Raw genomic sequence first — 12,891 nt, 5'->3', positions numbered from 1 at the left:
TTATTCACGTACAATTAAAATGTATATTTTTCCTTTTTTCTATTGTTTTTGCCTAAATGTACTTCAAAGCACAAAATCCGCAGTGAAGCGTGAATTTATAAAATGTTTGCATTATTTTAATATTTTATGCACTATTGAATGCTTTCTACTCGGGTCTTGGTGGCTTTACAAATTTCATTTAAAATTTTTAAAACAACGCAAAATGTGCACTGGAAATATATATAAAAATAAAACGAAAATCGAAAGAAAGCAAATATGCTATACATGATATTATAGTCATATATAGTATTTTCACGTCGAATAAAAACGTGAATAAAAAAAATAAATTGCGACCACTTTTTTGGTTCATTTGTGCTGTTGACTGCCAGTTTTCATTTTTATCCAAAATATTTTGTTAAATTTTACCACCGAAGTGTTCTTCGGTGATTGTTTGATAGACACTTGAATAGAATAATTGACGTGAAAGCCTTGTTTTTATGTATGGATATTATCTCACCTATCATTGTATTGTTATACGAGTAGATATATGCAATCATTATAAATAAATTATGTATATATATTTCAGCATCACATCTAGTTTTTATCTTTCATTTTAATTTTTGGTAAATTTTGTTTTATCTGTCAAATTTTGTTATGGCACTGATTTTATGATTTATAAAATAAATGATACTGACTAATGACTGCAAGGACATGACACAATTTATCTTAAAATACTTACTTGCTACGAATTGCTTTCTATCTGTATGTGCTCATATTTGTATGTGTGTGGGTATATGCATATGTGTAACAGAATTGCAATTTTCACAGTCAGTAACTCGAAAACCATTGAAGTTACAGTCAGTCATATGAAATCAAGTAAGCGCCGTCTAACCTACGAGAGATGAGTAACTGCAACTGCAACTGCATGCCACCGCTGGTTATTTATGCTAACAAACTTCAATATTTTACACTTCAATTAGTGCACCCAACAATTTTATTTTTTAATAAAACTTAAAATAAAAATAAATTATTTGATGTATGAATATTTGTGTTTTGCTAAAATCGCTCTCTAACAAAACATGAAAATATTGACGTTGTGAAGTACCGTCGAAAATCAATTGACATGAAAAACTGCATGTCAAGGTTGTGTAATTCATGTTTCAAGTACCCGTAGCTCGGAGATATTTTTTACAAAAATACATTTATGGAGATTTGAAATATGTCAATATTGTTATTCAATTTTATATCTTTAAATTAGAAAAATTCATTAATTGATACTAATCTGATGAAATGCTCTGTAAGCACTGATATAAAATTGCATTCCTCATATGACTGCAGATGTTTGTGGTAACGTTTGAAATGGTATTTGAAACTGTTGCTTAAGTGGTTTGTGATAATTAAATTAACATTCTTATCTCCTCCGATGGTTAAAGTCGAGTTCGAGAGAATAAGATAGAAACATATTTAATAGCTTGGAAACCATGTGAATCCGCTGGCTAGACCTCTTGCTAATATAAAAACTTTCTCTAAACTGAAACGGAATGATAGACTCGCCATCCTGCCTTCATAAAGATCATCCTGATTAATTCAACTTAAACGCCGGTATATCTAGTAAATAAGCTCTAGCTACTTATTCAGAAGCCCCTTGAAATAATTTACAAATCATTATATATTTTATTATAGTGTGTTTATATAAAATAAAGCGATTCAATAATGACATATTGTTAATAAAAAAAAAAGAAACAAAAAAATGTATCTCCGCTGAGTTTATTGATCTAATCCAATTTAATCTTTATTATGTGAGATTGTTTAGCCAACCGTAATAAAGCAGAGGGTTTTATGATATGAACTCTATGATTCTGTTCGCGATTAAAACTGCGATTAAAAATGAAATTGTTAGAAGAATCAGATTGCAACTGTTACAAAAAGAGTGAGAGATATTGGAAATTTCCGACCACATAGCTATAATTAAATCAAGTTAAAAAATGGTAGTGAAATTAAAGGTAGGAGCGTCATTTAGTTGTAAGATATATCTCCGGATGAATGAATGTATGTTCACGGCGATGCTACTTTCTTGAGCCTGAAGGTTTATAATAAAAACAGTTCCATTTTACGCTTAAGAAAGTAATTAAAATATGTATGTGGATCAATATAATTGCCTATCATATAGGGTAGACATACATAAGAACCGGGCAGATTACTTAAATCTTGTTGTTCGTAGAAAAAAACCAAATTCACTACAGGGTTGAAGCTCTAATAGAGTTGGTTATAGTAGATAAAATTTAATAAAAACTCGAATTTTTATAATCAAATAATTTTGTATATATACAAGTATACTACAAATATATATAAGTATTACATATAAACACAATTGAGTGTATTTAAATAAACCCAAAAACAGAGAAACTTGAAAAAATGTAAAAAATGGCTAAGAAAACATGGGAAAAAAGGAGTGGTTAAAAGAAAATAAATATCATGTTGTAAAGAAAATAATACTTTAACCAGCTGTCATTTTCAAGTAGGAAAAAAATGGTTAGTACTCGTAAATAAAAATTAACTTCAGAAAATAGCCAACAGCTAAGCATGCCAGCAAATTGCAAAAATATACACTGAAAAGGATGTTAGCTTAGCCTACAGAGTAGAATATCAACAACAAACTGAACAAAAAGTAAACAGCTAATAACAAAAATAAAACGGAAGAAAATATTGAGTTTTCGGCATATCCTTAGCAACATCTTGCCCGCCAATAGCTACTTTCAGCTTTCTCATGGAAAACTACTTTATGCCTTGAGTATCCATACAAATGCGAAAGTCAGGAACCACATCAAATCTGCACAAGTGAATCATCATTATTTATTCATTTAACTACTCAAGATGGAAAAAGGCGTAAATTGAAAATTAGTAACGTCATTCGAATGTAACAAATTCCTTGGGCCATTATGCTGGGGAAAGTGTTTATGCAGATTTATTCAGTACAAGCAGTTCATACTGAAGTACTATAAACATTGATGTGTTAACAAAAAATGAGAATAAATAACATCACATAAACGCGTACATCGGCAGATTTAGTTGTGAGTTGAAATATATTTCAACACAGAATGCGATTGAAATATATCTTCAGAAAAATAGTAAGGGAATGCGAAGAAGTGTAACATACAGATTGAAAATTATTTTTTAATATTAAAATAAAAAATACCATTCTACGTGTTTTATTTTCTTTAAAGAGTAAATAATATGATTTCTGTCCTTGACTTATTCTTAGTCTTTCGAAAGACTAATCTTGTATTTTTATTGAAGTCACAATATTAGTTGTTACGCTGTAACGCACCTTCATTCTATTCTGTTTTCTATGACAATGAAGTGAACCTTAGCTTCAGTTAACTCGAATACTTTATGACTAAACTATCACTAAATGTGAAAAGAAATCACGAGGAATGTTACTAAAAGTCTTAAGGTATGTGACTAGAACACAAAGAATATGAATAAAAATCATGAAGAATGTAGCTAAAATTTACAGGTAATATGATTACAAGTTATGAGAAATGTGACAAGAATTCACCAAGAATGTAACTAGATGTTTCATGTCATATAAATATATTTCTTATAAATAAAGTGATTAGAAGTCATACTCCATTCCAGGTAAGCGCAACATACTATAATCTCTTCTAAAACTACCTTCTAGAGAAAATACATGTAATAATATATTGTTGAGCCTTTTTTGAGTTAGGGCACTTTTACTCTTTGATAGCTGGGAGGTTTCTGTAGAGTCAGACCCATCTCACTCACTAATTTGTGTATTCCTGATGTATACTGATCTAAGATCTGCGTACTGCCCCGCACGGTTAGTGATTATTCTGAGATTAGATAGTGCTAAGTAGGGTAGGCTGTCGGTTTTTGCATATAGCTTCAAGGATCTGGCCCTTATGAATTTTTGGACCGGTCTCTGTCATACTAAGGTCATACTAAGGTCTCTTAGTATGCCATTTGTGCGAATGTACCATGGTACTTTCGGAGAGCCTGACTTTGAGCAACTTGCAGCATCTGGATAGTAGAGGCGGTATCTTTGCTACACGCGACACACCCACATAGTAGTGCTGGTCTGATTATCTGGCTATAGATTAGCTTTCTGTTCTTCACGCTAAGGTGGTGGTGTTTGAAAAGTGGTTGTAGGCTTTGCAGTATTTTTGCGCAACTACTTCATTTGACTTGTAGGTGCGTGTACCAAGTGAATCGCTTATTAAACGTGATAATAATATAATGCGTTACATGGCTTATTATAAAGTTAATTTCTATACTTTTTACAAACTAGTATTTCATCTTGGCTGTTACTTGTATTGTCATCCCAGTGGCGATATCCTTCGGTCTATCAATGTGTGTCACAACTTACATGCAATTTTAATGATTATTACTTGTCTTAATTCAATAAAAAATTGTTTAAATTTTAGACAATTTTTGCTCAATTGCTGTACAAACATTTGATAGCTAAATTTAATGAACTATCGTCAAAAAATATTATTCTTCTAAGAACATAAATTTTTCTTCGCTGAAAAATTGGAACATAACAAATAAAATTGTTTGGAAAAAGTTACTCTCTTTTTTCATCTGACGCGAAATATCTAGAAAAAGGCATCCTGGATTTTGGTTTAGAATTTCAATTAATGATATTTGAAATGTTATGGATAAATCATTTTTCATTCGTCGTCAAATTAATGCAGGAAAAGAGTCTGAGCTTCCTTTATGCGCTGATTTGACAACTTTAAGGATATATATAAATCGATGTTTTTTTTTATTTCTACCTTCATTATTACTATGGGTGTAGCCATTTTGTACATTTTTAATTAACAGTCATGGGCAAGCAACTAAAACTTTTTGCACTCGCCACGTAAAACGGAAAGTCAAACGAATAATACTCGCTGCCCGTGGACAGATATGAAATACATTACAAGTGTATAAAAAGTTGTACTAATAAAAAATAAAAAATTATATATAAAAAATATAAAAAATGAATATAAATGAATTAAAGTGGAAAAGCAAATAACGCAATTCAATGAACCAAAATCGAACGGAAATTGGACAATCTGTTGACTTCTGTTTGCGTAGTCTGCGAGAGAACGTTCGACTTATTATTTATGAATTTGTGACATTTGCCATTTGCCATTTGCCTGAGCTGAGCGGCAGGATAAAGTTTTCAGCTTTAATTAAAGTTTTCAATATTTTTTTTAACATCACGGAAATACAAATAACATCTTAACATCTCATAGTAGGGCTCAGAAATGAAGATTTGATAGTGTTCGCTTGTACATTTAGATATTATTGAACGGGTGTCTGCGTTGTAATTTTATTGAAGTTTTATTAAAATGAGAATATTTTTCTTAGAAAAGCATGTGATAGCAGAACGCGAATAAAATTAATGCAATATATAAGTGAAAAGTAATTAAAGAAATATATACGTTGTTAAGTAAGATTATATTAATTAGTCGCTCTATATTGCCTTTGAAAACAAATGAGCTTTCTACAGAGCAATCTTATACATACTTACTCCGTGAGCATCCTTTATATGCGATGTGTTAAAGTACCAAGTTAATTTGAGAAATATTTCATAATCAAATAATTTAAAGTCTACTTTAAATGTATACTGGACCTTTTCACAACTCAACATAGTTAATATTTTTGCTGGGATAATATACCACGATTAACACAATCCAATTTACTTATTAGTACCTGCAACAATAAGAGATACCAGGATTGTATGAACCTATCAAAAGGAATCCTAATAGGGCACTGTAAACTAAAACACTACCTTACAAGACTGGGTATACATACGGATGCAAATTGTAGACTGTGTGAAGAGAATGAGGAGTCGACCACACATGTTCTGCTAGAATGGCTTGCGTTTAAGTACATGCAAAATAGGCTTCTAACGAAAGAGGCAGCAAAACTCTATGAAGTAGGTTCTATATTACTTTTTATTAACACAACAGGGCTTAGAGATCTATTCTAATTTTTTATGTCTGGGATGTTCAAATGCCTTGATGAAATGTTTTATGGATTTGTCTCTTCTGAAGATGATTAACTGCATATCAAGTGAAGTACTCACCTGCGTAGAATAGCACTTATCGTGATTTGTTTGATTATTTGTATGAATATAGTATGGCAATCGTCACCAGTCGTTGAGAAATTACTTTTGGTTCCAATTCTATTACTTTAAACACATTATTTTAATCAGTTTTTATGTAACTTCATTTGGTACTTATCTTGAGCATTGTCATTGCAGTGTGTATTTTTTATATAATTTAACAATAGCAAGGATAAATTATAATCTTATCTTGCCAGTTCTTATTTCGAGGTACTGCATCAAGCACAATAGCAAGAATATACGTGTTTAAAATCTGTATTTAATATTGACCTTTGTTTCCATTTGTTACTGATTGCAAAACTTACGTAGAGCTAAAATGTAAAACTTTATTTAACTTGCAATGCACGTAAAATTCGTTCTCAATACCAAGATATTTATATTCACACCTATGTAGCTCACAAATAGACAACCATATATTCATCCATATCTATGGTATAGTAAAAGTTCTAATTTTAATGCCAAAACGGCTTTGCATTTGCACCTTAAGTGCTTCCGATGTGTTTGGCTAATATCTTTAGCCAAATCCGAAAATGTCTATTGAGAAAGAAAATATAACAATAAATGGCAACATTTAAACAACACTTAAGCAAATATTTAACTGGGTCGCAGTGCAACAGTAAAATGCATGACGTCACGGTTGCTACTTTCATCAGAAAGCTATGAGGAAAGCACGACTAGAACAATACTCCTATATGTATAGTCAGAAGGGCAGAATACCAAAAACAATAGCAATAACTACTTAAACTACTTTTATGCCAACAGGCAAAGCGAACAACAACAACAACAACAACAACAACAGCAGCAGCAACAAGAGGAACAACAAGAGGAACAACAACTGAACAATGAAACAACTTAAGACTGACCTACATAATGAAAATTTATTTCTAAAATTTCTGTCGTTCTCATTAAACACAACGCCCCAAAGCTAATGTTTTTGCTGTTGTCGGTGTCGTTGTTATCGTCGTTGCTGTTGTTGTGATATCGTTGTTGGATTTACTGTTGCTGTTGCTGCTGCTGCTGCTGTTACTGCTGCTAATGTCGGTTGTTGTAGTTATACGTATTGTTGAATAGTTCAATGTTGTTGATAATATTAAAGTTGTTACAAGCGCTGCCTCATAACCAAGTCTAATTTGCAAACAAAACTTTTTTTCTGGAAATTGCGTATAACAGCACAGAGCACAGCAACGTGAAACAACCCAGCAATGGTGAAAAAGCCAAGGACCAACAACAATTGCCGTAAGTACCTGCTGACTTTGGCGGTTTAAGCGCAGCAACAAGCAAAGAGCGACGAGTAACAGCCGCAACAGAAAGTTGAAGCTGTCGTAGTTGTCGTAGTTGGCTTAGTAGTAGTAGTAGTAGTAGCAGGAACAACTACAGCAACAACAGCAACAACAGCAACAACAATAACAACTTGTCGCTTGTTCTGAATAATTACCCAGATTGGGTGTAACCGAGCAGCACTGGGGGTTGTGTACTACGTATATTCCCTGCTACTGGACAAAGTTCATGTTGTTCGTAATGTTGCTGTTGTTGTATTTGTAGTTGCTTTCGTTTTATGATGCTGTTGGGAATTTCATATGCTGGGCATAAGCTTCGCAGTGTGTGATATGGAATAACCGCGTTTAAACCGCTCAGCGCAAATTTTGAGCGGTTGCCTGAGCTATGCTGCAATATTTCCACAAAGTTTATGTCAATGTTGTCTAAAAGTTTTAATTTTGATTGAGATTTACAAGACCAAAGTCAATCTCAATAATGTGCATTTGTAAATATAAAATCTATGCAGTGCATTATTAAAACTTAAATATTTAGCATTTTTAAGAATGGAATTTAAAAAACTGTGATGAAGACACTTTCAATTGATATGGGGAAAGATAGTTAGGTCTATGTAGATAAAAATATTTGATTAAATATAAAAATCGGAGTCAATTTTTCTGAGATGAACATAGACTAAGCACATAGAATCAAAAAATAAGTCTTAATAGGACTTCTAACTTTTAAACAATATTGGCTACTTAATGGGTTATACTTTTCAAGTTTTAGGATAGATTTATTTTATATAGTAATGTTTTTGCGCCATTTTTTGTTTATAGTCTTTAACTTTACGGAAATATGAGGGTGATAAAAATTGAAATTCTGCAAATAACTTAATTTTAATTAATTTAAGCCATACCAACCTTAAGCTCCACCCTATTGAAAAATCTAGAGTATTTCATCTCGACTTAAGTTAGTTTGACTTATCTGCTTCTTTATTCCTCCTCTATTACTTCTCTCTTGTCCTTTTATTCTTTATCTAACTTTACATACGACCTTTCTAATGTATTCATATAATAATTCTATTCATGTTTTTTGCTATATAGATCTATATAGGTTACAAAAACAGGATTATATCATTGATATGATTTTTACGCTTTAAAAGTCCCAAAAATCTGGAAATATCTACAGTGAAATCTCAAAAGCTTTGAAAAACTGAATGTTCAACTTATCCCTGTTGTCAGAAACGACCAAACAATACTGCTGAAGAATATCAGACCGTCCTCGGACATATAATAAATGATTAACTCAAAATAAGTTAAGAAAGCTTAGTCAAAACACTTATTTACTTAAACGTACATTTAAATTCTATATCCGTTCTATATTCTTTTCATCTTATTACAATTAATGTTATAAAAGTTAGTGGAGAAAGAATCACTTATTATTAACTGTATTATTTACATGTAATATTATTTGGTAGTAGTTGTCAGTAGTTTTAATATATGAATACTTATATTTAGTCTTCAGAAAGAGGATTTATTAAATAAACTCCACTAAGAAATCAGGTTTTAGTTAATATTCTCTCAAACTATAAGAACTTTTGCATGAGATCGTTTATTAGTAACTGAACTACAAAGAAGATACCAAGTGAATGGAAGACTTTTATAAGAAATATTCTTTTAAATTATACTTTTTTTTGGATTTTAATAAAATAATTGAAATAAAAAATATATTTGCTTAATTGACTTAATTTAACTACATAATTTATTGGTTATTAAACTTCTCGTTTCAACAGGAAGTTAACTTAAATCTTCTTAAAGTATCTCCTAACGTGTTTCTTAAAGAGCAAATTAAATCTTCTTTCCTAGGCACTTTTATATAATTGTCAAGTATCAGAAATTATAATAATGAGGATTCCCTTGAAATACTGTAACTGGGTGAACAAGGGATTAGGCATTTCATTTCCAAATTTCCAAATCATATTTCAAAACAATTTAAATTTAAATGTAATTTTTTCATAATTTAGTTCCACGGGAAAAAAGTTCAGCTCCAAAATTAAAAGTTTATGGCACGCAAAATAGGGTCGAAATGGCTTGAAAGTGTCAGTAACAGTAACAACAGTTGCTGGCGTTGAGTTTTTACTTGAGTAAATAAGAGTGTCGGAATTTCGTCTTCTTTCCTTTTTTGGCTCATCTAATTCTGATTAGAGAAAACGACACCGGAAGTACACAGATCATTTCGGATAAATTTTAATGTTGCCAAAGCAAAGCCAAGGGAAGACGAATAGGTACCTACATTCTTTAAATCTCGTAATTTAAAAAAGTTACATTTTTTCAACGTAAATCGAATTAAGCAGCCATTTTATTTGTAAGGTTGCACGCTGAACTTGTGAATGAGGCGAAAGGAAATATAAAGGACTCTCGGAATCATGTCGACTTACACCAAAAACATTGTCTTGTTTGTTTTGCTTTGACATAATTTGCCTCAGGCTATGTGCTTTACTGTTGCTTTAAATGATTTGTGTTGTTTCCTGTGTTGTGTAACTACACAGTTTCGCAGGAATTGTGTAATATGGGTTGACATGTTTTTCTGCTTTCTGCTTGGGTGTATGTGCGCCTATTTTTGTTAATTAAAAACGAATACATGTTCGTTTCCTACTTTCTACTTTCTTCTTTCTAATTAATTATGATTTATTATAAGGAGATGATTACTTTTTTGTGGGTTTGTGTATGTAAGTGAGTGTGTGTGTGTGTGTGTGTATGTTTCCGCAAGTTTTAAGCCCTTCCTTCTTAATTAAATAAATTTTGTGTTATCACATAAAAAAATTTGAAAAATAATAAAAAATATTTCATTTGCTATTAATTGATTCTTTCAGTTTCTTGCACAATTTAAAAAAAAAATTTTATTAAATAAATATAAACAAATTTAAATGTTTGACTTGCATTTTTTTTGGAAATTAATTAACTTCTAGTAAAGGAAATTCTGGATTGAATTGTGAAACTCGCGAATATCAACCAATGATATTTAAAAATCCTGTATGGTCATTCCATATATTCACTTGATCAAACCTTTCTAACTATGATTCTCGAAGTTCTTACTCGAAGATAGATTTCTTATCAAAAGACATAAAAACTTTATTTAGATTCAGAGCATTTTAAATAATTTTTCATTGTTGCAATCCAAGAAACAGTCTCAATAAATAACTTCCAGTAAAGCGAGTACTAGATTGGATTTAGAAACTCATGAACACCAAGTAATAATATTCGTAACAGTTTGGGAGGACCAAACCCACATATGCACATGAACGAACTTTTTTCACTATTATCCGCTTCTCTAACCGAAAATGGATTTCTTATCAAAAAATATAGACATATAGCGTTTTAAAAAATGTTCAATGGTTCAAATCCAAAAACCAGTCTCATCAAGTTTAATATATTAATAATCGTAAATTTTCCATTGTTTGGTCTACATAAAATAAAATTATATACCATCCATAAATGCCAATGTGTACTTAAATGAATGCCCTTTAATACTTATTATTTCTTTATTTAATTACGTGGTATTTATTCTTTCTTGATATGTCCGAAGTTGATAAAATCGACTTCCATTTCCATTATTGCTCATTTATGTGCCATTTTATTGTTTTTCCAACAATTGGCATCAATTATTTTTATTTGTTAATGGCAAACTGTTTATTTTAAGGAAATGAAAATGAATTTAAAATCCACATTAATTAATTTTTAATTTCCGTTTCCAATTATTGCAGTCATGTCGTCATTTTTATTATTATTTTCTCCCATTGACAAGTACGCATAATAGTAAAATTATTGATTGCCTCTCACAATAGAAATTGAAATCTGTCCATTGGCACACTCGAGCACGTCTGTCTGTCTATCTGTCTGATTGTTTGACAGGCACTTAAACACGTGATTACATTTTAAAAGTTTTCCATTAATTAAGGCGTCAGTCGGTTGAGTCCTTATTTACTCTTCTCTCGCTCCTTGCAAGTAGTCGAGCTCATCAGCAAGATTACACACAATAATTTGCCAGTTGTGATTGACTTTGACCTCGTTATCAGATTCGAAAATAACAATCTACATGCTATTACTTAAGCGACTACAGCATTCTGAGAGTTTTAAGTTTTATCTAAATATATATTTTTTTTTAATAACTTTAAAAATATTTCAAAGTTTAAAGTATTAACAATGAAGTTTTAATATCTTAAATAATTGAGAACTCTTGTGCAACATAACTGCAAAAGTTTACAATTTAACTATATACGTACGTTCCTTCAACTAACATTGACAGTTTAAGATCTTTTGCATCACTACTGCAATCTGCCTTTGGCTCTAACCTAGACATACTTTTTTGCAATTTCAGTATTGATTTGTACTTGATTTGAGTTACTTTCTTTTTAATATATCTTTTTCTTTCGTACATTTTGTTTCATATAAAATTGAAAATATAGAGATACGGAGATACGGAGATACTTTCCTTCACTGTAAACGTGCATAAGTAATGTTAAATCTCAGCGAAAAGTACTTAACGAGGACGTCTTTGCTGCTTAAACTTTGAGCAGCATCAATGCAAGCAGCAACATACTAGGTACTTCCCCACCTTTCACATGCCCACTTCAGCACAAAATCAAAGACATGTGCGGAGATACATATTTTTGTTATATTGTATGAAGCGAATTTAGAAATACTTGACTTATGTAAGACGCTTGTGCACAGATGCAGATACATATTCAGTAACGCAGAACAACAACTGTAATTACAAGCACCAAAAAGAAATTTAGAAAGCATCACGTTTTCGAGCAATTCACTTTTATTTCTCTTTTATTTTGTTCCAGCAGACAGACTGGAACAGGGCTGGGGTTTATTTATATGAAAGGGAAAATTAATATTAATGATTTCATTTTATGTTGGAATGCATATGTATGTGAGTATATGCATAATGTAAATTACGTGTATGTGCACGTAGCAGATGTCTTCAAACGTACTCACCTATGGGTTTCTAGCAAAAATTTTGAAGAAATTTTAAAGCGTTTCATAATTCCATTATATATAAAGCCATTCAAATTGCTCCAGACTTGAAAAATTATATACGCTGCTTGGTTTTAATATACTTAAAGTGAAGTAACTTTGAATAGAACTATACACCAGTATATATTTAGAATTATGTGTCATAGATAATGCTGCTTTTTTCATTATTTATTATTTGAAAAGTGTATATTTGTCTTTATGTTTTTATTTAAAATAATAATGTAACCAACAATAATCAATTCATATATTTTCGAAATAGTTTTATGTCGATATTGTATTGGTTCTTAGAGTCTCGTTGTAGCTTCAAAATATAAATTCCTATACTCAGCCCCATCGAAGATGGAAATTTATAAGGAATGTGACTTATAATCTCAAATGCTTCGAAACAGGCTTGACGTTCTTTCTCTTCAAAGGAATACATTTTGTTAAGGTAGTGCTATGGCCCATTATAACATATAAGATAACTTACTAACAACCTCA

The 12,891-nt window shown here is 31.0% G+C and overlaps 1 protein-coding gene across 1 annotated transcript in view; it reads left to right on the top strand.

The window, feature by feature from the left end:
• LOC119667523 (nucleoporin GLE1-like) overlaps positions 1-6,971 on the top strand; it is a 9,917-nt gene extending 2,946 nt beyond the window's left edge. Inside the window, exon 3 of the mRNA XM_038076826.1 lies at positions 6,816-6,971. Coding sequence (XP_037932754.1) covers positions 6,816-6,971 — 156 coding nt within the window. The remainder of the gene's footprint in view (positions 1-6,815) is intronic.
• Positions 6,972-12,891: the final 5,920 nt, after the last annotated feature.

This window comes from Teleopsis dalmanni, chromosome 1 (genome assembly GCF_002237135.1).
Source record: "Teleopsis dalmanni isolate 2A chromosome 1, ASM223713v2, whole genome shotgun sequence".
Taxonomy (NCBI): domain Eukaryota; kingdom Metazoa; phylum Arthropoda; class Insecta; order Diptera; family Diopsidae; genus Teleopsis; species Teleopsis dalmanni.
Note: the sequence above shows the minus strand (reverse complement) of the source record. Positions and strands in the feature narration are given on the sequence as shown.